At 42.7% G+C, this 25,717-nt stretch overlaps 1 protein-coding gene across 2 annotated transcripts in view; it reads right to left on the reverse strand.

Moving 5' to 3' along the window:
- PHF10 (PHD finger protein 10) overlaps positions 1-25,717 on the reverse strand; it is a 550,201-nt gene that overhangs the window by 302,542 nt on the left and 221,942 nt on the right. For both annotated transcript variants that reach the window (XM_069234982.1, XM_069234981.1), the window contains exons 7-8: positions 9,980-10,089; positions 8,893-9,055 (exon numbers count right to left, since the gene is read on the reverse strand). In XM_069234982.1, the coding sequence (XP_069091083.1) occupies positions 8,893-9,055; positions 9,980-10,089 (273 nt within the window). The remainder of the gene's footprint in view (positions 1-8,892; positions 9,056-9,979; positions 10,090-25,717) is intronic.

Consider the following 25,717-nt stretch of genomic DNA (forward strand, 5'->3'; position numbering starts at 1 on the left):
TGAGCTGTGGTAGCCCTCCAAGAGATAGTACTTATTGGTACAAACCACCCCCGGGTTGGAGCCTTACTTGCCAATGGTCCCAAAAGTCAGGGATAGGGTATGCTTTGCTTGCCTGTTTGTTGCACTGCGTTTTTCTATCCATGTACTGTATTCTTGAACTGTTGGGCAACCTATGTGCTATTAACTAATGATGTCAATTAGGGCTGATTGGATTCAATACTGGCTTGGCCCATGCGCTGTGTGGTCCTGGCCACTTACTCTGTACTTTGCACTTTTATGGATGGTTTATTATCGCAATGTTTTCCTCTTCTTATCTATCCAATGCTCACATGTTTTAAACTTGTGCCTTTTTATTACTTTATGTATCATATGCGTTTGTGCTTGTATAACGGAATAAAGCTACTGATTGATTGGTTGAGACATATAGGATACACAACTGACTTACTTTATGTTTCAAAGCTCGTATTTACAAAATAATACTTTCAAAAGACATTCAATGCTGTGATACAATCTGACTAATTAAAATGAAACACTTTCAGATGTTATAGAAATACAAACCTTTACAATTTAAAGAGTCTTAGCGAAAATACTTTTGTTGCAATACACTGGAAATTACTAGGTTGAGATGATTAATTTACTGTCTTTTAGTGATTCGCAGAAAGATGTCAGACATTTGGATGTTTCTACCAGACAGGACTCACCTATAGGACCTTTCTTGAATATCTCCTGAAGGCCAAAGACTAACAATGTCTGAGGAATATCTTTTCTTTCTGAATGAACAAACTGAATAAGCAGATGTGTGAAGCCTTCCAAAAATAATCTGAGAAACTGATCTTCATCCATGTTGGGATCAGATGGACTATGAGCCGAGTAGGTATCAACAATTTTTTTTTTTTTTTTTTTTTTTTTTTTTACTCTTTGAGGCCTGTTCTGCAAGGGGATGCTGTGGCTACTAAAAGCTTTCAAGGCAAGCAAAAGGAAGCCTGGAAGTCATTCTCAGAACTTCAAATTGTACCTATTTCACTACATTTCTGTACTTCGCATTCAAGCTGGCTCACCTTGCTTCCATGACAGCTGTCAATCGGTTTTAAAAAGGAACAACAGTATTTTCCTAACTGGTAGTGTCACAAATAATTAACTGTGTTGAAGGTATAAAGGAAAAGGTTATCCTGCCTCAGTGATGCTACTACTCACACTTTTCTTTATCCCATCCGGATTGCTTTTTTTCAGCTTCAACAACCTTCCTCATGCACCTATAGAGTAGTTTAGGATAAGATTGACCAGACATTTCATTGGCCTGCGTTTGTCATAATCCTATTTATCTGCTATTACATCATACGTAAATGACGATCAATGAAGAAAACAGGCTACGCTGGTCACAGTCAAGGCTATTCTAAAAAAAACAAGGACCCGTCATTGGTGGACTTCACTGGTTTATATTCCTGCCTTCTTGGTAAAAAAATAATGGTGTTTGCTTTTCATAAATATAAATTCATCAAATCAAAAGCATCAGAGGATTGAGTTTATTATAATTGTTTTAGGTTTCTGATTAGTGCTAATTATAACTTTGGATTTTGGGAGAGCAGGGTGGTTGCAGAGGCATGCAGTAAATCCAGATTGCTGTTGAAGCAATCTTAGCATGTCTTGCACTGAGCTCAAATTTAATGGAAGGTGAATATGAATTGCCCCTCGATCAATGTAATCGTCCATGTACCAATAAGATTAGGAATGAAGAAGTTACTTACTTTTGGTCATGTGCTTTTCAGTGGATACCATATCTAACCACAGATTCCTCATCTTAGTATGTTTCTCAGGGACCAGACTTGATTTGGAGAGTTTTGTAGCAGTTCTTCCACGCATCACTAGGTGGCATTATGCAGCTCAGTGTTCACTCCACACCATCCTGGAAGCAGCAGACCTGCATAAATACGGCTCATCTATGCGCAGGTGTTAGTTTCTTATCTTTTCTCTTTGCAAGCACTCAGAAGTGAACACGAAAATTGTTACTGTTGTATCGGACCTCTACAGATGTTAAAAAGAGGACAATCTACAGACTGGGCCAGCAGAAGGAATAGGAATAATCTGCTGTTTAAGTATCCACTAGGTCTGCAGAGGGACTCCAACCAATATGTGTTGCAGAACCAAGAGAGCAAAGAATCCTCCCTTCCAGACCTGGCTGTCAAAGCAGTAGTGTCTCCTGAACGTATGCACCCATGCCAATGTTGCATACTGGCAGATATCAAAGACAGGCACCCCTCGAGTGAACTCTGTAGTGGAAGCCCAAAATCTACTGCAATGGGCTCTCAGACCTTCTGGGGCATACTTCTTCAATCAATCAATCAATCAAAGCATTTGTAAAGCACACTACTCACCCATGAGGGTCTTAAGGCGCTGAGGGAAGAAGCCAAGTCTTGAGGTGTCTCCTGAAGGTAAGTAGGTCCTGTGTCTGTTGCAGGTGGATAGGAAGCGTTTTCCACGTCTTGGAGGCGAGGTGGGAGAAGGATCTGCCACCAGCAGTCGTTCTGTGGGTGCGTGGGACGGTGGCGAGGGCAAGGTCTGCGGAACAAAGCTGTTGGGTTGGGGTGTAGAAGGAGAGCCGTCTGATGAGGTATTCTGGTCTGGTGTTGTGCAGTGCCTTGTGAGCATGGGTGAGGAGTTTGAGCATGATTCTCTTGTTGACGGGGAGCCAGTGCAGGTCTCTCAGGTGGGCTGTGATGTGGCTGTGGCATAGGATGTCCAGGATGAGGCATTCTGTATGAGTTACAGTCTTTTCTGGAGCTTGGCCGTGGTTCCTGTGTAGAGGGCGTTGAAATGAGTCACAACTTTTGGTAAGAAGGCCATCAAAGTCCTCAGCACCAAACTGTACAGAAATTAGTGCAGTGTGGCAACTGCACCGACAGTGCATGTTGTTCTCTCATGTGAGAAGCTGAAGTAATTGCAATGAGGAAGACAGTCTTCATGGCCAGGAGATGCAGCGAAAAGCTATGGATAGGCTAGTAGGGCATACATATGAGGACTGTCAAGACCAAGATAAGGAAGTACTGTGGCATCAAAAAGGGCTTTGGAGGGAAAACGTGTTAAACCTTTAATAAATCTCATCACATTAGATACTTTGCACAAGGACTGTTGGCCTGGAAAGGCAGAAAGGCCACAAGGGCCATCAAATAACCTTTTACAGTGTCTGCTGCAAGGTCTGGCTAGGACAAAGACAAAACAAACAAAATTAAGTCAGACAGCTTTGTGCGTTAGGAATCAGTCAGCGTCTGCAGCACCACACCAGGTTACACGTCCGTCACAGCACCCAGTATAGATGGATTTCTAGGAGGGCCTCTGTGCAGAGGATGAAATACACCACTTCAGGCAGCAAACTGAACTCAGTCGATTGCCGCAGCTTAATCGCATGGTAGTGTAGATTTAGGTGGAGGATCCTGCTCTATTGCTGAGACAGGAGGTCCTTGCCTGAATGGAGGAGAGATGATAATGCCCTGGGTGTTATAGGCACCACAGTCTACTGGTTCAATATGAAGCCATTAAAATTACTTGGGCCTGGTCATGCTTGGTCTTCATTAGAACATGAGGCAGGAGATGTAGTGACGGGATGCCATTCAGGAGTTTCTTGTTCCGTTTCATTCAGACTGTATCATCTGACCAGCCTTCTTTTGGAAACTCCAATGTGCAAAATTGTTGAAACTACACATATTTGGCTGAAGTGAAAAGCTCTAGCCAGGGCTCCCACTCACTGGTGGAAGACACCCAGTGCCACCATGGTACATAGATGGCACTTGTATTCCGTCCAACGATGTCTGTTCAGCTTGTCGGCTCTTGCATTCAGGGACTCTAGCACATGGCTGACAACCAGAAAGATATCCTGATGCTACAGAAACCACCAGAGATGCAAAGTCTCCTGGCACGGGACCCAAGACCGACTTCACCATGTCCTGTTTATTACAGTACAATAAAGAGATGGTGTTGTCCTTGATAATCTGCACCAACCTCCCCTTGGTACAGGGTACGAAGACTTTCAGTGACAAATTGCCAACAGCTTCAGTTGATCTAAGTGAAACCGGTGCACCACTGTCTAGTGTAAGCCGCTGCCGCTGCTGGTGGTGGTCAGCACTGTGTGCGAGTATGTGACGATCTCTGTGTTGGAATTGCACACAGGGCTGATATTTGTTGGTTTGATAATCTCCCCTGAAAAACTACCATTGCCGCTAGTGGCACAAAACGGTTGGAACGGGAGTTGTTGAAGCACTCTTAGGGACCTTGACGTCTTTGTATCAGTCTTGACCAACTGAAGCACATCATCTATGTGTTTTCCAAAAACATCTTCCCGATTGCAAGGCACATCTGATATCTTAGACTGTGCCGCCTATCCAAAAGAAGTTGTCTTCAGCTATCCTCGGGTCTTAAAGAATGCTGCTCCAGCCACCTGCCTGAAACCATGTACTGCAACATCCATCACTGTATCTATAATCTTTGAAGATGTCCTTTGTCCTTCCTGAAGGATATCTCATGCCTCCTTTTTCTGGTCTTCCGGTAAAAGGTTGATTAATGGTTTTAAATCTGACCACATTTGCGGGTCATACCTGCCCAGTATTGCAAGGGGGCTGGAGGCTCTTACTGTGATTGCAGCCATAACAGAGAAACATGTACTGGTATTATTCAAGATCCTGCCCTCCTTATCAAGAGGCGTGGAACATGGTGTGGTAGGATTTTTGATCTTTATTCCATTTGAATTATCACTGAATCCGGCTTAGAATGTCCTATCGGACAAGTTGGAGAATTGTTGTGGGCTATGTATTTTTTCAATCTATACCAGGTATTACTGTAGCCACGGCTGCAGGTTTACCATTACCTTAAGCCCTTCTGCCCATATGAATTATTATGGGTATCAACGTAACAAATTTCCTGGCAGTTTCCTTGAAATCATATAGGAAGCAATTTGTTTGTTGTAGCAGCACAGGTAAATCAAACCGTTTTGCAGCTGCTTTCAAGAGCGCATGGAAACCCCTAGTATCATCAGGTGGAGAATTAGTAGCTGGAGGGTCTGACATAGCTGCATTGTACTGGTCCCATTCAATTCCAGTGGTTGCAGTCTGCTCACACTGTATTTCACCCTCCTCAGGTTCTCTTTAACAGTCATCCAACTGCTCTACATAATCATTGTGGATAGTAATTGGGTCCAGCTGCCATATTTGGGGCACAGCACGTTGCTGTACAGCAGGGCTCCTCTCTTTAACTAGCAGTCATGCAGAATGGGGAGAAACACCATCAGAAGGTTTTGTTGTATGCTGCTGCTGACATGGATTTTCTCCTTTTGGAGATCTTTTTTAGTAATTGTTAAGCATATGGCAAAGATCTGACACCAGAGCTATAGGAACCTGCATCATTGGTTTTTAAAATGACTGCTCCTCAAAGGAATCGTCATAAGGATACTTCTCCTGAAACTCCTCAAAAAGGTCTTATTCTGGTCTGTTCTCTATCCTGAAATGAACACACTTCAGTCAGGTAAGTTGTTCTTTCGTGCTCTTCTTCCTCATCTGCATCGCTCTCTTGACATTACATGCAATTGTGATGGGCTACTTGTAGCCCCAAATATCCATCATCATCCATACCCCCATCACAAGAAGACGGACCCCAGGAAATGGTAAAACCATGCTTAGAGATGTTTGATACAGTTTTGGTGTCAGTTATACTTCTTGACGGTGCTGGCTTTGAAGGAAGAGACATAGCCTTTGCTGATGAAGTGGTCATTGACTTTTGACACTTGCATGGCCGTCGAAGGTCTTGACGACAAAATCGTCGTTGATGCCAATCTCAACAATGAGGATGCTATGGATCTAGAGGTGGTAAAAGTTGTTGACATGAACAATGACATTACTGCTGTTGACCATGTTACTAATGGTTTAGTGAATAGTTTTGTCGTTGGCACGTGTGATCTGCAAATAGGTTATGAAGCAGATTATTTGTTTTTGTTTTTAAAGAGGCCAAAGCAATATCAAAACAAGCATTTGCAATGCAATAGGTCTTGCATTTTCTTGAGTTAAAGCTATTGGCATTGTAAATTCAGAACTGGACTTTTCTTGCCACATAAATTGGTCAACTCTGTCTCATAATTTCATCTTTTCCTGCCATGTTCTGGTGGTCACTGACGGCCACTGGCATCACAGATCACAAGCCCTTGAGGCAAGGTGAAATGACTGCATAGGCTGGAAAAGTATTTTCTTTTTGTTTCAACAGAATGAAAAGTCTTGCAAGCATTCTTTCCTCGCTTTTCAAGGAGCAGAGCAGCCTGAGAAGATTTATGGCCCCAATAAAGTAGATAAGCAATGCCCTTGTGTGCGATGTCGTGAGTGCTGCCAGGAAAGGGCCCTGGAGAGAGAGACTCAACATGCGATGCAAGGCAAAGCAAGTTTCACATCATTGCTTCTAGGTTTGGCTACATCCTACCAGAAAGGGCATATTGTGGCTTTTGTGAGCAGTGAGCTAAACGACTGGTGTTTCTATTCTAAAATAAGCTTATTTTAGGAGCTAGGGGTTAACGAGGACAGCACTGGTATAAAGCCAAAACAAATGTCAGCGACATGGGAGGAGATGGGAGGAACGGAATGCTGCAATCAAACGCAGGCAGCTACCAGCCTAAAACACCCACAGTGAAAGGGGAGCAACAAAATCAATTACAAAAATAGTCCGCCACAGCAACAGATAAAGAAACCAAAGTGGAATAATACAGTAGTTGGTCAATGCTCTAAAACAGAAAAAGGAGGGAGAAAAACACAGAACTGACCACTAGCAAGCAAGAATCTTTTAAAGGACATTGCAACCAATAAATGAAATCACTTTAAGCCATAAGAAGTATACTAAAAGTATACACTAAATCGAACGCTTACGCTCGACCTAAACAGTAGAAGGTTCTGATCTTGTTTTCCTAAATGACCCAGGTGAAGTAAGATGACTGTGTGTTGAATACTTCTGTAGTCCTCCCTTTTTTCTTTCCCTATTGACAATTTTTTGGGAGGCTGTTCATGAGCCTTCCTTTCCATACCTTTGTCTCTTGATGGTTTCCTCGACTGATGTTCCCTTCTCATCCTCTCCAGGGATGGAGTATCTGCTGACTTTTTCTTCTATAGCAAGAAAAGAATTCTCACCTCCCTCTCCTTCAAAACGTTCTGCAATACTTGCAGTCCTTAGCCTTATGGTTCGGATACAGGCAATATTGATACTCTTTGTGAGGGTCCTGTGAGAAAAGTCTCAGTTTTCTACAGGTCTCACAAGGGCTAAATAAACCCTTTTTTAGACCCTTCCGACATGTTGAAAAAACTGTCACGAAATAACAGGCTCAATGTAATCCAGCTCTGTAAGTTAAAAAAAAAAAAAAAAAGGTCAAAGCAAAAGTTTCTACACAGAACTGAGCAGAGCTCAGGGAGACTCCCTTCACACGGCATGTGGCTAGAAATCTGAGGTTTGGTAATCCTTGAGGGGAAGGAGGATTCAAGAACTTTTCTCTGATTGGCTGAAGTTTGGTTAATTTTAAAATGACATGAATTCGTAAACAATGTTACTTCTCTGGGATTTACTGTGTAAAAGCTTAACTTTCTACTACTTGTTATAATCACTGTGGGACTCTCATGGCGACAAAGGGAAGATTCAAGCATGTGAATCTATGAAAGATTTAATATTGGAGAAATGTAATCTACCCATAGATTAGTGTTGTTTTAAAACCCCGCAGGCACCAAGTGAATCCTGAAAAAGCACACACACACACACACACACACACACACACAGCTTACCTATGGTTAGGTGGTGTCATTTGAATCCATTGCAATTCAATCTTGTCCCAGTCATAACCTTCATTAAAATATAGGCTTTGGTCTCAACAGAAGGTAAAGTAAGCTCAAAAGCATCTGCAGCTTTCCTCAACACAGCATGAAATTATGTCACCTCAGAGGTAACTGGTCAAGGACAGTCCCTGTCCACCTCCAGCTGAGGTATCTAATCCACTAGCCTGCTTCAAAGCCAAGTCATCGGCTCTATAATATGATTAAGGGGGAAGTAGATGGACTGCCTCACTGCTATCGCGCGTAGCATGCCGAAATGGAACCAGCATCTGAACTATTGCTTGTCGCTGTACATTTGTTCCTCAATAAGTTGCTGAGCTTCCCTCCAAAACCTCTGCAATATAGCCTTGGGCTAGGCACAGTTTGTTCCCCAGGAGGTGAAGGAGACTCTGGCCCCTGCAGCACCAGAGTCAGTTCTGTGAAAGCTTGTAGCAGGGTCAGCAGTGCCAGGGGGGGCTTTGGCATTAGCGCTGGACGAGGCCAATCGGCAAAGGCATCAGCTCTGGTAAACTACCAGATAGCACAAAGTGGAGATAAGGGAACAAACAGCACAGAGGGAGGACCCACCAGTAGGAATCCAAACTGAGCCCCTAAATGTCACTTGGGCCCAAGGGTCCTTCAAGTGACTGAAGCACGCCTAAGCAGCTCCACCATGGTGTACATAAAGAAGGCTGCACCCATTGCCATAAGTCAGGCTGTGCTGATCCTTATCGATGAGTTTCTTTCAATGTGGGAGCAGATAAAAGAACATATTTCCCCTTAGTAACGATCTTTCTAGAGGACACTCCAAACACAGATTTTTTAAATCTTATTTTAAAAGAAAATAAATGGGCAAAGGTGTCGGAAGAGGTTAAAAGGTGAGTATGGGTCATCTTAGGGTTAGGGAAGAGGAAATTAGATGTACGGGTGATTTTAGAGTTAAGGCCTGGGTAGAGATAAATGGAGGTATGGGTAATTTGGGGGGGTATTTGTGGGAACGGGTAAAGTGGAGTAAGGTTGATTTTAGGGTTAAGCAGTAGGTAAAGGTAATGGATTAACCACAGTCATAGCTTACTGAAGAGGCTTTTATTTTCTTTTTGGCGTCACCATGACCCTCCTCTGCATCATCGGAATCTCCCTCGCTGTCTAAAGCCAGCAGTTCAGGGTCCAGCGGGTCCAGAGGGGGCTCATATAGGGCTGTGTTTATAGGCAGGTAACGAAGTTCATCCGGAGAATATCTGAAAAGTAAGGAATGGGTATTCACCATTTCTGGACAAGAAAAATACCTCGTAGAAATTGATGACTGGCACCTTGAAATGACTCAGATAACGTTTAAGTATGAATTCTCCAGCAGCAGCAATCCCAAAGATAACTAATGAATTAACGATTAAAAGGCAGAATACCTATAAACTCTACAGATATCTCTACTGGCCTCCAGAAATTATTTACACAGCTCAACATGCTGTGTGCTTCATTGTTAACAATACAGTACAGAGAAAAACAAGGTATTTTGTTTAGTCACTATTATACTGTACACACACCATGTACTCTAACACAGTCCTTGCACAATTACCCAAACTTTGTGACATAACGTGTTTGGATGGAGAAATGAGTACCTAAAATCCTACAACAATTAGAGTGCATATCCCATTTATTGTATATAATGTTCCTGGAAAATATAAACACGTAGCACAGACAGATTCTTCTGTCCAAGAAAGAAATAGATAAATGCTGAAAGTATAGGAGAAGTGTGGCTCAATGGTTAGAGCGGCAGACCCTGAAGCAGAGATCTGGCTCAAGACCAGGGTTCAAGTCCCGCTTCGGCAGGTCTTGGGCTCAATTCCCCTTGACCAGATAATTCTCGCCTCAGTGCCTAATCTAATTCATGGGTCCCACTCTGCAACTCTGGGCAATAGCTTGCTTAATCTCCACAACGGCCCCAACAGCGCTTGGATGCCTGGCTTCACCCTGGGGGTGCTCAGGAGTGGGCGCCTCACAGGGAAAAGCCAGGAGGGGTTCCATAGTGGTATGAGTACAGCGCCTTGAGACCCTAACGGGTGAGTAGTGCGCTATACAAGTGCTAATTTACATTTTTATAGGATGAAAAAATGTTTACAACAATGTTTATAAGAAGAATAAATAAAAACCAAAAAGTAAAGTACCGTTTGTAATATTCCTGGAACTGCCCTGGAATTAAAGACACTGGGTAAGGACCAACTTTTGTTCTTTCTGATGGTAAAACTTTGAATTTTCCTTGGGGGACCTGAATAACCTGTATGAAAATAAAAAGAAAATAGGGACATTTAAAATCAGTGTGCAATTCCGTATTAGGAAATACACTCGCAGCTCATAAAGATTTCTCTTTTCCACAGATTTTTTTAATCAGACATTGAGTTGATAAGGATTTGCATCATTTCCCAGAATACATTTACTTGACATGCTAACTGCTCTACTGTGCGCCTCACTGTACTATAATGTTCCTGTCACCTTTGGTTGTTTTTGGTGAATTTCTAATTTTTTATATGTTATTACCTAACTAGAACGTCCCTGTAAACCTTGCTTTTTTTAAGTGAATTTCTACTTCTTTTTTTTTTTTTAATACTATTTCCCAACTAAAATTTCCTTATAACCTTTGTTTTTTTTTTAGTGTATCTCACCATTTTTTATAATACAAATTGTACTACAATTTGACCCATAAGTTCAATTTACTAACATACACAATTTATAAATATATTGTATTCACGCACTCATTCTTATTATATATTTCAAAACTAAAAATTAACAAGCAGTTACAATGGAACGGGTCTCGCATTTGCTTGAGTTAGAGCTATTAGCGTTGTAAAGTCCTAACCGGACTTTTCTTGCCACACAAATTGAAAGAAAAAACGAGCACGATCGTGCTATGTAAAACCCAGGGCGATTACGTTTGGTGGAAAGTAAAAAGATAAAGTAGTCTGGAAACCATGCTGAAAACATGTTTTCAGTAGTCAGTAGTGGTCTCAAGGAGGGCTAAACACCGGAAAAGGCATGACGTATCCATGCCTTTCACAAATTAAATCAAGTGGATTTTAAAAGGCAAGCCCATGAACCAAAAAAAGTGACAGGTGTGACACGGGCATGGTTAAAAGCCCAAAGAGATTACAACAGGGACGGAGCGCTTGTGCGCTCGACCCTAAAAAATTAAGGTAAGATAACTTATATATGCTCAAATTCAATACTAAAACAACAACACATGTATTCCAAACATATGCTGCTGCAATTTCTATGAGTGTACCACAATCTATGAGTGACTGTGTGAATGACTCTGGATGTGTGAGTGGCTGTATGGATGTGTGAATGGCTGTATGGGAGTGTGAATGGTTTTGTGTTTCTAAGTGCACGTGTGAGTGGTTGTGTGGGTAGGTGAGGGGTTGTATGGGTGGGTCGCTGTGTGGGTCTGTGAGTCGATGTGTGAGTGGTTTTGTGGGCCTGAGTGGGTGTGTGAATGGTTGTCTGGGTGTGTAAGTGGGTGTGTGAGTGACTCTGTGGGTGTGTGAGTGACTCTACGGGTGTGTGAGTGGTTGTCTGAGGCAGCATATGTTTTTTTTTTAAATTGGCATCTGGAACGACAGCAAAGCACACAGGTGGTCAGGCTGAGCGCTACCGTGGGTCTGCTGATCATCATGTGTTACAAGAAAACATTTTTGCACAAATTCTTGCCCATGAAGAGTCCCTCACAGACCCAACCATCAGTCCAATGGGGTCAGGGTACCCCTATCCTGACCCCTTCTATCACTTCTAAATGTTAGCCCTCCACTCCATGGAAACAGAGTCGCGATGCACAAAATCGCATCCGCAACTTTCCCCTCAGGTTGCGATCAGCCAATCAGGGCAGTGCTGTTTGTGCGTGGATTGGTATCTCTAGATATACCTAAATCTTTATACTTTAATAACTCCAAAACTAATGAACAGATTTACACCAAATTACATAAAAACACTTTCTGGTCCAACTTCTAGCTTTTTGCCAAATTTGGTGCAATTCCATTCAGCAGTTCAGGCTGTAGTCTTGTCTAAAATCCCTATGGGTGATTTAATGGGGAAAACACGTTTTGGGACTCCCTCTTTTTCTAAGCCCCCACTTTACAGATTACCCCGAAAATTTCCAGAAAGCAGCTAAGGGGACAAGCAAACTAGTTTTGTAAATTTTGTGAAAATTCAGAAAACTGCGCCAACGTTATTAGCCAAACCAAAAACGCTGAAAATGTCACTTACCCAGTGTACATCTGTTCGTGGCATTAGTCGCTGCAGATTCACATGCTGTGCACATCCCGCCATCTGGTGTTGGGCTCGGAGTGTTACAAGTTGTTTTTCTTCGAAGAAGTCTTTTCGAGTCACGAGATCGAGGGACTCCTCCCATTTCGGCTCCATTGCGCATGGGCGTCGACTCCATCTTAGATTGTTTTCCCCCGCAGAGGGTGAGGTAGGAGTTGTATATGCTAGTAATAGTGCCCATGCAATGGAGTGAATACGTATGTATATAATGTAGTTTAAAGTAATATATATATTTACAAATATACAGATGTTCAAGATCAACTTCTAAACGGCTACAAGCTCCCGGGGAGGCGGGTGGGCGCATGTGAATCTGCAGCGACTAATGCCACGAACAGATGTACACTGGGTAAGTGACATTTTCCGTTCGGTGGCATGTGTAGCTGCAGATACACATACTGTGCACAGACTAGTAAGCAGTTATCTCCCCAAAAGCGGTGGTTCAGCCTGTAGGAGTTGAAGTTGTCTGAAACGATGTTCGTAGTACTGCGTGGCCTACTGTGGCTTGCTGTGTTGTTAGCACGTCTACACAGTAGTGTTTGGTAAATGTATGAGGCGTAGACCATGTAGCTGCCTTACATATTTCTGTCATTGGAATATTTCCTAGAAAGGCCATGGTAGCACCTTTCTTTCTAGTTGAGTGTGCCTTTGGTGTAATAGGCAGTTCTCTTTTAGCTTTAAGATAGCAGGTTTGAATGCACTTAACTATCCATCTAGCAATGCCTTGCTTAGAAATTGGAATTCCTGTATGAGGTTTTTGGAAAGCAATAAATAATTGTTTTGTGAATTAGTTTTGTTCTGTCAATGTAGTACATTAACGCTCTTTTGATGTCCAATGTATGTAGTGCTCTTTCAGCTACAGAGTCTGGCTGTGGGAAGAACACTGGTAATTCTACTGTTTGATTTAAGTGGAACGGTGATATGACTTTTGGTAAAAAGTTAGGATTTGTTCGTAGAACTACTTTATGCTTGTGTATCTGAATAAATGGTTCTTGTATGGTAAATGCTTGAATCTCACTTACTCTTCTTAAAGATGTGATGGCAATTAAAAATGCAACTTTCCATGTTAAGTATTGCATTTCACAAGAGTGCATGGGCTCAAAAGGTGGACCCATGAGTCGTGTTAAGACAATGTTGAGGTTCCATGAAGGAACTGGTGGTGTTCTTGGTGGTATAATTCTCTTTAGACCTTCCATAAATGCTTTTATGACTGGCATTCTAAATAGAGAAGTTGAGTGCGTAATTTGCAGGTAAGCTGAAATTGCTGTAAGATGTATTTTAATGGAAGAAAAAGCTAGCTTTGATTTTTGCAAATGTAGTAAGTATCCTACGATGTCTTTGGCAGATGCGTGTAAGGGTTGAATTTGATTATTGTGGCAGTAATAGACAAATCTTTTCCACTTATTTGCATAGCAATGTCTAGTGGTAGGTTTCCTACCTTGTTTTATGACCTCCATACATTCCTGTGTAAGGTCTAAATGTCTGAACTCTAGGACTTCAGGAGCCAGATTGCTAGATTCAGCAATGCTGGATTTGGGTGTCTGATCTGTTGTTTGTGTTGCGTTAACAGATCTGGTATGTTTGGTAGTTTGACATGAGGCACTACTGAGAGGTCTAGTAGTGTTGTGTACCAAGGTTGCCTTGCCCATGTCGGTGCTATTAGTATGAGTTTGAGTTTGTTTTGACTCAGCTTGTTTACTAGATATGGAAGGAGTGGGAGAGGGGGAAAAGCGTAAGCAAATATCCCTGACCAACTCATCCATAACGCATTGCCCCGAGACTGATCTTGTGGGTACCTGGATGCGAAGTTTTGGCATTTTGCGTTTTCCTTTGTTGCAAATAGATCTATTTGTGGCGTTCCCCAACTCTGGAAGTAAGTATTCAGTATTTGGGGGTGAATCTCCCATTCGTGGATCTGTTGGTGATCCCGAGAAAGATTGTCCGCTAGCTGGTTCTGAATTCCTGGAATCAATTGTGCTATTAGGCGAATGTGGTTGTGAATCGCCCAATGCCATATTTTCTGTGCCAGGAGACACAACTGTGTTGAGTGTGTGCCTCCCTGTTTGTTTAGGTAATACATCGTTGTCATGTTGTCTGTTTTGACAAGAATGTGTTTGTAGCTTATTATGGGTTGAAATGCTTTCAGCGCTAGAAATACTGCCAATAGTTCTAAGTGATTTATGTGAAACTGTTTTTGGTGAGTGTCCCATTGTCCTTGGATGCTGTATTGATTGAGGTGTGCTCCCCACCCTATCATGGAGGCATCTGTTATTACGTATTGTGGCACTGGGTCTTGGAAAGGCCGCCCTTGGTTTAAATTTATACTGTTCCACCATTGAAGCGAGGTGTATGTTTGGCGGTCTACCAACACCAGATCTAGAATTTGACCCTGTGCCTGTGACCACTGTGATGCTAGGCACTGTTGTAAGGGCCGCATGTGCAACCTTGCGTTTGGGACAATGGCTATGCATAAGGACATCATGCCTAGGAGTTTCATCACCTTTTTGACTTGTATTTTTTTATTTGGATACATGGCCTGTATTACATTGTGAAATGTCTGAACCCTTTGTGGACTTGGAGTGGCAATCCCTTTTGCTGTGTTGATTGTCGCCCCTAAGTATTGCTGTGTTTGACATGGCAGAAGGTGTGACTTTGTGTAGTTGATTGAGAAACCTAGTTTGTGGAGGGTTTCTATGACATACTTTGTGTGTTGTGAACACCTTTCTAGAGTGTTGGTTTTGATTAACCAATCGTCTAGGTACGGGAACACATGTATTTGCTGCCTTCTGATATGTGCAGCTACGACTGCTAGGCACTTTGTAAAAACTCTTGGCGCAGTTGTTATTCCGAATGGCAACACCTTGAATTGGTAATGTGTTCCTTGGAATACAAACCTTAAGTACTTTCTGTGTGAAGGATGTATCGGTATATGGAAATATGCATCCTTTAGGTCTAGTGTTGTCATGTAGTCTTGTTGTTTGAGTAGTGGGATTACGTCTTGTAATCTCACCATGTGAAAGTGATCTGATTTGATGTAGGTATTTAATGTTCGGAGATCTAATATAGGTCTCAGAGTCTTGTCTTTTTTGGGTATGAGAAAGTACAGAGAGTAAACTCCTGTTCCTTTCTGGTGTTCTGGTACTAATTCTATTGCTTCTTTTAGTAGTAATGCCTGAACTTCTAGTCCTAGAAGATCTATATGTTGTTTTGACATATTGTGTGTTTTCGGTGGCACGTTTGGAGGGAATTTGAGAAATTCTATGCAATAACCATGCTGGATAATTGCCAGTACCCAAGTGTCTGTTATCTCCTCCCAATGTTTGTAAAATTGTCTTAGTCTCCCCCCCACAGGTGTTATGTGTTGGGGATGTGTGACTTGGAAGTCACGGTTTGTTTTGAGGGGTTTTGGGGCTTTGGAACTTCCCTCTATTTTTTGGGAATTGTGCCCCTCTATATTGCCCCCGAAAACTTCCCCGCTGGTATTGGCTTTGATAAGTGGGCCTTGCTTGTGAGGTTGTGGCCTCTGTAAGTTGACCTCGAAACCCTCCCCTAAATGGTGTTTTGCGAAATGTGCCTCTGCTTTGTGGGGAGTAGAGTGCGCCCATGGCTTTTGCGGTATCAGTATCTTTTTTGAGTTTTTCAATAGCAGTGTCGACTTCCGGCCCAAACAACTGCTGTTCATTAAAGGGCATATTCAGCACAGCTTGTTGTATTTCCGGCTTGAATCCTGACGTACGCAACCATGCGTGTCTCCTTATTGTTATTGCAGTATTTACTGTCCTTGCAGCTGTATCTGCTGCGTCCATTGATGAGCGTATCTGATTATTGGAGATACTTTGTCCTTCTTCTACCACTTGATGTGCCCTTTTCGGGAACTCTTTGGGTAAGTGTTCTATGAAATGCTGCATTTCGTCCCAATGAGCTCTATCGTATCTTGCCAAAAGTGCTTGTGAATTGGCAATACGCCATTGGTTTGCTGCTTGTGCTGCAACTCTTTTACCCGCAGCATCGAATTTGCGACTCTCCTTGTCTGGAGGTGGTGCATCTCCCAAGGTATGAGAGTTTGCTCTCTTGCGAGCTGCCCCAACAACCACAGAATCTGGTGTTAATTGCTGCGTAATATAAACAGGGTCTGTTGGTGGTGGCTTATACTTTTTTTCCACCCTTGGAGTTATGGCTCTGCCTTTAACAGGCTCGGAAATATTTGTTTTGAATGTTTTAGCATTCCTGGGAGCATAGGTAAGCTTTGGTATTGGCTATGAGTGGAGGAGAGTGTATTAAATAAAAAGTCATCCTCAATTGGTTCTGAATGCAAGGTGACGTTATGAAACGCAGCTGCCCTTGAGACCACCTGCGTGTAGGATGTACTGTCTTCAGGTGGCGACGGCCTTGTAGGGTAACAGTCTGGGCTGTTATCTGATACAGGAGCATCATAAAGGTCCCATGCATCAGGATCATCTTGACTCATTGCAGTATGAGTCGGAGATTGCATCAGTGGTGGAGTGGCTACCGGTGATGTGTGCATTGATGGTGGTGGAGATGGTGGTGGAGTTGTTCGTCTTGCCACCTTTGCCTGTGGCTGCTTGTCCTTTTCTTGAAAGGCAAGTCTTCTTTTCATCTTAATTGGGGGAAGAGTGCTTATCTTCCCTGTGTCTTTTTGAATGTGGAGCCTTCTTTGAGTGTAGTCTGGCTCAACAGATTGAAGTTCCTCTCCGAACTTATGTCCTTGCATCTGGAGGACAATCCCTGTTCCTCTGTGTAGGAACCTATTTTCGGTTCAGATGCTGGATTTTTCGGAATCGAAATCTTTTCGGTCGCCTTTTTGGGCTCCGAGGCAACCTTCTTTATTTTCGGCGTCGTGGTTTCTCGGTGCCGAACCATTTCGGTGCCACTGTCTCGGTGCCGAATCTGTTCGGGGCCGGTGTCTTGGGCCCGAGATTGCTGTGTGGCGGTATCTCGACCGGAGTCGGATGACTTCGCCACATGCATGCCCTTTTTCGGTGCCGATGATCGGTCACCTATCTTTCGGGTTAAGCCATGGCCTGTTGGCGGTGGCGTCCCCTGGGCTTTTGTTGCCTTCTCGTGAGTTTTATGTTTCGATGTCTTACTCACGGTTTTCGGCGTTTCTTCGGGATCGAGCTCGTCCGAGTCCGATTCATGGATGGAGAAGCTTTCTTCTTCCTCCTCGAAACGCCCTTGTCCTGTCGGCGCCGACGCCATCTGCAGTCTTCTTGCTCTTCGGTCTCTTAATGTCTTCCTCGACCGAAACGCTCGACAGGCTTCACAGGTATCCTCGTTGTGCTCTGGAGACAGACACAAGTTACAGACCAGATGCTGATCTGTATATGGATACTTGTTATGGCATTTTGGGCAGAAGCGGAATGGGATCCGTTGCATCAGCCTTGAAGAGACACGTGGCCGGGCCGACCAGGCCCCGACGGGGGGAATCGAAAAAACCCCAAAGGGCCACCGGAGCTCTTCAAAAGTCGGTGTCGATCTGTTATAACTAACCCGATACCGAACGCAAACAATACCGACGATTTTTCCGAGATTCTAACTAACTTTCCGACCCGAAACACGGAGCGAAAAGGAACACGTCCGAACCCGATGGCGGAAAAAAAACAATCTAAGATGGAGTCGACGCCCATGCGCAATGGAGCCGAAATGGGAGGAGTCCCTCGATCTCGTGACTCGAAAAGACTTCTTCGAAGAAAAACAACTTGTAACACTCCGAGCCCAACACCAGATGGCGGGATGTGCATAGCATGTGTATCTGCAGCTACACATGCCACCGAACATATATATATATATATACACACACACACACACACACCACATACATATAGTAGACATATGCCCTACAATGTCCCTGCTGTCTGTATTACATTGGCAGCACAGTGCATAAACTAAAAAAGACATGAGAGTCATCAAGAGATGCAACAAGCAAATCCTGACATTTCGGACAATTACACAACAGTGTTTCTGACCTACTGGAATTTTTTTGGCTTTTGACTTTGTCCCTGTCAATATTTGTGGTAGTGATGGAGCGCAATCATTGAGAAGACTGGAATCCAGATATATAATTGACTTTGGCACTCTTCGCCCTCCATGGACAAGGAACTGGCTGTACATTTAGGTTGGCAGCTTAAGTAGATTTATTTCTGTGCACACTGATTTAGATCTTGATGTGTTTCATTGGCTGATTTTAATTATTCTTTTCCTTCATTCTTGTGTTTTTAACTGCATATTATTTTATGTTTTCGTACAGATATCACTAGGGTAGCTGCGGAGCGGACACAAGCTTCTTTAAGCTAAGACCGAGTTTTCTATTTTACTATTAATTAGTTCAATTTTGTTATGGAATGGTTCTGGGAGAAGATCTTATTAAGTGTTACAATATGTCTTGGATTGCCTATAAACTGCATGTTATAGGAGGAAATGTTCTTGGGCAGAATTGAATTCATGATAGGAGCCCACATGGGCATAAATGTCACCCACATGGAGGCCTTTACATGACACTGTAGAAATTAACATGAAAAAACGGAAAAACCCCTATGAAGTACTGTAAGTATGTTAACAGCCCACTTGGGCATTACGTGAAGGTGTACACGCTTTTACAGGCACTTCAGATTTGTATCATTCCCCTTGAGTCTATGTATTTTTATTTTTTCTTTTGATCAAAACATCGGTTAGTTGCGCTAATGCCCCACTGCCAGCCTTACTGTTTTGGTCATACAGTAAGAGAATGTTTAGATTAACATGTTATAAGGCACCTTGAAGGTTATTTTTAGTTACATGATGATATTTATTTACAACCTGTGTTGAGTTGCTTTGAGCCTCGGCAAGTGGTCTCGATATGTGGTTTTTATGTTTGTTTTGCTTTACTTAGTTACCCATCATGACACCCACCTGGGTCAATTCGGCTTGATGCCTTTTATGATGCATTGACTCATCTATGATGGCGCCCACTTGGGCTAGATCATTTTACCATACAGGAATGTTTAAAAAAAACAAATACTGGCACTGTTGACTAAGAATATCCATAACCCCTTCTGTGCCCAGAACTCGTGTGCCCAGGACGTAACCATTACGTCCTGGGCACAGAGCCCAGAGGGAGCGCTAGCGCTCCCTCTGAGGGGTTCCCCCCCACCCCCCCAAGGCAGGGATGGAAGGGGAAGCCTTCCCCTTCCACCCCGACCCTCCCCTGTGATGTCAGCGCGCGATCGCGTGCTGATTGTCACAGAGGCCTCCTCCCATTGCGCTGGAAGCTCAGCTTCCAGTGCGATCCGAAGAGAAATGCTTTGCATTTCTCTCCCGATCACGTGGACGAGGCCGGAGAGGCTTCAAAGGGAAGGAACGGAATTTCCTTCCCTTTGAAGTCTCTCAATGCCCACTAGACACCAGGGATTTAATTATTTTAAGGAAATTGGCATAAGGGGGCGACCCCTTGGCAAACCTCTAGGCGCCAGGGCTAATTTTTTTTTTTTTGTTTGTTTGTTTTTTGAGATGGGGAGCGACCCGTTAGGCAAGGGTCACTCCCCTGGGGGGCAAATTGTATTTAGACCATTTTGCCCCCCTTGGGGGCAAATCGGACGATTTTAGGTCAATCTGCCCCCCAAGGGGGGCAGAAACAACTAAGCACCGGGGATCTTTTTTTTTGCACCAATGTGACCCCGTAGGCAAGGGTCGCTCCCCGGGGGGGTTGGGGGGATGCATTTATTTTAAGCCATTTCTGCCCCCCCTGGGGCCGGCTGAGCGAGACGCCAAAATCCACAGGTAGGCACTTTGCAAAAAACACCTCTGTTTTCTGTGAAAAAATGTGATGTGTCCACGTTGTGTTTTGGGCCATTTCCTTTCGTGGGCACTAGGCCTACCCACTCAAGTGAGGTACCATTTTTATCGGGAGACTTGGGGGAACACAGAATAGCAAAACAAGTGTTATTGCCCCTTGTCTTTCTCTACATTTTTTCCTTCCAAATGTAAGGCAGTGTGTAAAAAAGACGTCTATTTGAGAAATGCCCTGTAATTCACATGCTAGTATGGGCACCCTGGAATTCAGAGATGTGCAAATAACCACTGCTTCTCAACACCTTATCTTGTGGCCATTTTGGAAATACAAAGGTTTCTTGATACCGATTTTTCACTTTTTATATTTCAGCAAAATAATTGCTGTATACCCGGTATAGAATACAACCCATTGCAAAGCGCAGCTCATTTATTGGCTCTGGGTACCTAGAGTTCTTGATGAACCTACAAGCCCTATATATCCCCGCAACCAGAAGAGTCCAGCTGACGTAATGGTATATTGCTTTAAAAAATCTGACATCGCAGGAAAAAGTTACAGAGTAAAACGTGGAGAAAAATGGCTGTTTTTTTCACTTCAATTTCAATATTTTTTTTATTTCAGCTGTTATTTTCTGTAGGAAACACTTGTAGGATGTACACAAATGACCCCTTGGTGCATTCAGAATTTTGTTTACTTTTTAGAAATGTTTTGCTTTCTGGGATCCAGCATTGGTTTCTCACCCATTTTGGTCACTAACTGGAAGGAGGCTGAAAGCACAAAAAATAGTAAAAATGGGGGTCCCAGTAAAAAGTCAAAATTGTATTGACAAATTGGGTTTTCCAATTCAAGTCTGCTTGTTCCTGAAAGCTGGGAAGATGGTGATCTTGCCACCGCAAACCCTTTGTTGATGCCATTTTCAGGGAAAAAACCACGAGCTGCCGTCTGCAGCACTTTTTTCCCATTTAAAAAAAAAAAAAAAAAAAGTTTCACTGTATTTTGGCTAATTTCTTGGTCTCCTTCAGGGGAACCCACAAAGTCTGGGTACCTCCAGAATCCCTAGGATGTTGGGAAAAAAGGACGCAAATTTGGCGTGGGTAGCTTATGTGAACAAAAAGTTATGAAGGCCTAAGCGCGAACGGCCCCAAAAAGCCAATAAAAAGGCTCGGCACAGGAGGGGGAAAAGGCCTGGCAGCAAAGGGGATAATATCAGGGCAACAACTCTGTATGTGATCATTGCAGGTACAGTGTACACACACACACACACGTGGTTGTCAGTATGCAGTTACAGTTAGGACCTAGTTTCCATAAAAAAAATGTTTTTTGTTTTGCCAATAACTTTGGCGCCATGTGATGAATCTTCATGAAATGTTCAAAACTAGTTTGACACTCACCTCAGCTGCTGTGTTGAATGTGTTGGGGTGAATTGTCCAGCAGGGGCTGAGAAAAAAAGAGGGTCCCAAAAAACACTTTTGCCATATTCAACTTCCTGTAGGGATTTTAGACAAGACTACAGCTCAAACCGCTGGACAGAATTACACCACATTTGTCAGAAAGTTAGCTCTTGGTCCAGGAAGTGCCCTTCGAGGCATGCTGCATCTCATCTGTGGGTTTACAGCCTACCCAACTCTTGTAATTAATTTCTTTGCGTGCCCTTGAAAATACTTGCTTTTGCTTTTCTGTGGGCAATTGCTTACATTTGTCCCTCATTTTGGTGTGCTGCTCTCGACCATGGTGACTGCCCGTTACTTGTAGGCTTTCACTTCTGGGCCATTTATCTTATGTTTGTGCACTATTTCTTTTGCGGTTCAGCTCAGTCTCAGGGAGCAGCAGAACTAAGTGCTGTACAACCCTGCATGCGAGCCTCATGTGATTGTACACATGTGGAGAGGAACACCTGTAGATTGAAAAACATGTCTAACATGTCTCATAGCTAAATGTGCTCAGAAGACGTTACTTTTACATACGGTATTTACTGCATGTTTTAGGCGTGGCACGTCACTGTCTACCCCAACCCCTTTACTCTCACTTCAGGTCTCCATGTGATGTTTGTTTATTCTGCTCCCTCAGTGACCCAAAGCCCAAGGCTTTCCCTCCTTCTCCTCTGCCGACAAACTTGAAGAAATCCAGGAATGCTGGGATTTCACCTCATCGTTCGTGTGCAGAGAAGCGCTCACGGGCATCTCTTAACAATCTCCACTCCTCCCTTTGTGACCCAAAGCCCATGGCTTCCCCTCCTTCTCATCCGACAAACTTTAAGAAAATTCAGGAATGCAGTGATGTTTTAAATATGTGCCTAAAAAAGCGCTTCCACGCTACTATGTGTTTTAATTTACCAAAACATTCTGGATCAGTGAACAATAGCAAAAGGGGTTCTTGTTTTATGAGTGTATTTGCGTTCTGCAATCCCTTTTTTGCTTGTCTATCGTCAGGGTATTTGTTGCTTTAGTAACAAGGCTTTTCATTTAATTTGCTATTTGGGATTTGTTTTACTTACGAAACAGAGTCTGTAGCTGCTGGGAACATGCAGAGCTGAATCCAAAAATCTAATTGTGTACCACAGTTTCGGCATTTTTCTAAGAGGTATTCGATTTTCTCTATTTTTTGTGCTCGTAACCTACTTACAGTTTATGGTGGAAATCTGTGTGAAACCAATTGGTGATCCAGAAAAGCTATAGATTTCTAAAAAGCAGACACAATTCTGGATTAAGCAAGGGGTCATGTGTAGATCCTTCAAAGTTTTGCCAAGGAAAAGGGCTGTTGAAATAAATACTGAAAATGAGTAGGAAAAATGGGCATTTGCAACGACATTGGCCGATTGACAAAAGTAATATATCATTATGTCCGCTAGACCCTTGTAGTTGCAGGGATATATAGGGTTTGTAGGTTCTCCAAGAACCCAACGTACCCTGAGCTAACAACCGAGCTGCACTGTACAATGGTTTTTCATTGAGTGCAAAATAGAAGTCAATTCTTACAGCATATAGCAAAATAGGCAGACTGAAAAATGAGTATCAAGGAAACTTATGTTTTTCTGAAATGGGCACAAGATATAGAATTTAGAACCAGTGGTCATTTCTACATCTCTGAATTTGTGGGTACCCATAACAGCGTGTGATTTGCAGGGTATTTTTCAAAATGTCATCTTTCTTATACATTGGCTTACATTGATAGGCACATATGCGGCGAAATGCAATAGGTAATAACAAATGTTCTACTATTCAATGCTCCCACACGTCTCACAATAAAAATGGTACCTCACTTGTGTGGGTAGGCCTAGTGCCTGCAACAGAAAATGGACCAGAACGCAACATGGATGCAGCAAATTTTTCTACTGAAAACGGAACCTTTTTTTTCAATGTGGTAGCTTGCCCAACATTTTGTACCCCAGCTCAGCTGGCACTAAGGGAAAACTAGCCAACCTGTACATTTTTGAAGACTAGATATCTAGGGGTTATTTGGGGGGAGGGGGTGACTTGCGTGGTTCTCACCATTTTTTTTACCCAAAATCCCTGATAAACCTCAAACTGTGACTAAAAAACAAAAAAACACATTTTCCTCACAATTCTCTGATGGAAAGTTCTGGAATCTATGGGGAGCCTCAAACCTTCTTCCACTTGGGATTCTCCCAGGTCTCCCGATAAAAATGGTACCTCACTCCTAGTGCCTGCGACAGGACATGGCCCAAAAAGCAACATGGACCCACTACATTGTTTTCACCGAAAACAATCTTTTATTTCCAATGTGGGTAGCTCAAGATTTTGGACCCTAGCTCAGCTGACATTAAGGGAAACCTAGCTAACCTGCTTTTTTTTTTTTTTTTAAATAGACACCTAGAGTTATCCAGGATGAGCTGACTTGCATGGCTCTCGCTACATTTTTTACCCAGAATCCCTTGCAAACCTCAAATGTTGGCTAATAAACACACATTTTCCCCATATTTCTGAGATGGAAAGTTCTGGCATATGCAGGCAGTCACAAATTTCTTACCACCCAGCATTCCTCCAAGCCTTCCCAGAAAAAAGAAGCCTCACTTGTGTGGGTGGGCCAAGTGCTGACGACATGGAAGGGCCCAAAACATATTGTACTAATTAATCCTGGGATTGCCAACCATGTAGGAAAAACCTGCACACTTCTGAAAAGTAGACATAACAGGGAGTCCAGGGAAGTATCCCTCAAAGTTTTCTTACCCAGAATACCGTGCAAAGGTGAAAAACTGAATAAAAACACTATTTTTCTGTGATGTAAACAACAGGAATATGCAGGGATCCACAAGCTTCCTACCACCCAGCATTCTGCAATTTGTCCCAATAAAAACATTACCACACTGGTGTGCCTGGTGAAGCCTTCATATTCACGCAGTGAGATGAATCTGTTAATAATAGGAACTGAAAACATTAAAAATTAAATGTACAAACTAACTTCTTTGGAGAGCGTCACTATTCAGAGCACACATCTATTAAAGTTAAATATAAAATTTGTGTAAATAGCTTCCTGCACCTCTAAACCTCTATTCACATACATTTGTATTGAAGTTTAGGAAAAGCTTCGAGGGCTACAAAAATTACGATTTTTAAATATGGGGGCATTCAGCAACATTAAGATTGAGTAGCCTGAGTAAAAATATGTGGAGAGGGAATGCTGCTCTTGTGGCATAATATTATTATTTGAGAATATGTGGAATATGCATCCTCATTTCAGCTTGCAAGGACACTAGCCATAATTTCTATGTCAAACGGAAACCGCTCAATTTGGTCATTTATGACAGTTTCTTCCTAAGGAAATCCTTTCAATTTTGCAGCTTCTGATCCCATCAACATGGCGTTCAGAAGTGCCTTGAGTCTGTCAAGGTTACAGAATGCTAGTGCTATCGCTCTACATTAGACCTCCATAGAAAAGGTGCAGTACAACAATGGGGTATCAAACTGACAGACTATTGTGGCTAGTGGAAGAAAGTTTTACTCAGCATGTCAGAATTGTTTCTCACACAACTGTGAAAGTAATTTGTAAATGTATTTTAAAAAGTGTGCTCATTTTAGCTTGTAAAGCACCTTCCATTATTTCCATGAAAAAATCAAAATAGTAAACCATTTTCTCTCGAGCATTGCTCATCAGACCCCAGCAGAGTAGCAGTGTTTGTCAAATAGTAAAATCACTTTAGAACTCACCACAGTTCCCAAAATTAGTATATCACTAACACATTGTTTATATTGCGACTAAAACCAGTTATGGTTTACAATTGGCCCTCTTAGTGACCTACAAGTTGTAATTCCTTACAATGCATGTCAATAAGATAAAAATGGCATAGACATATCACACAAGTCAAATATAGTCTTCTGGTAACCTTCCACAGGAATAGTCCCATGTAATGCACACCATTAATAAACCAGTTTGTGATACTTTAGGACTGTTTTATCTTTTCTGCAGCCACTGCCCTTTATGTTGCATGCACACCCCTTCTTGCGAGCTTTCTGATTAATCTGTCTATGCTTCTGCCTTGCTTTAATTTATCCTGTGTTCGGTGTTCTAAGCATGTGGGAATATATTTCAAAAACCTGCCTGTGGTCCTCAAAGCTTTTGTGTCTGTGCTAAGGGTCGCAAGTTTGGAATCGTTCCACCCTTGCCTCTTTCTTAAACATTTTCACCTCAATTTCTAAGGGTCTTATTTACGTTAGCAATATTTAAATTGGGCCAGCTGACCCCACCCAATCAATAACTACCCGGGAGTGCCCTCCCTTTTAGATAATACCGTTTCAGTAAACAGAACAATGGCAACAAATGATTCAGTTGCATGTGTTCCAATCAAGGA

The sequence above is a fragment of the Pleurodeles waltl genome, chromosome 5 (assembly GCF_031143425.1).
Source record: "Pleurodeles waltl isolate 20211129_DDA chromosome 5, aPleWal1.hap1.20221129, whole genome shotgun sequence".
NCBI lineage: Eukaryota > Metazoa > Chordata > Amphibia > Caudata > Salamandridae > Pleurodeles > Pleurodeles waltl.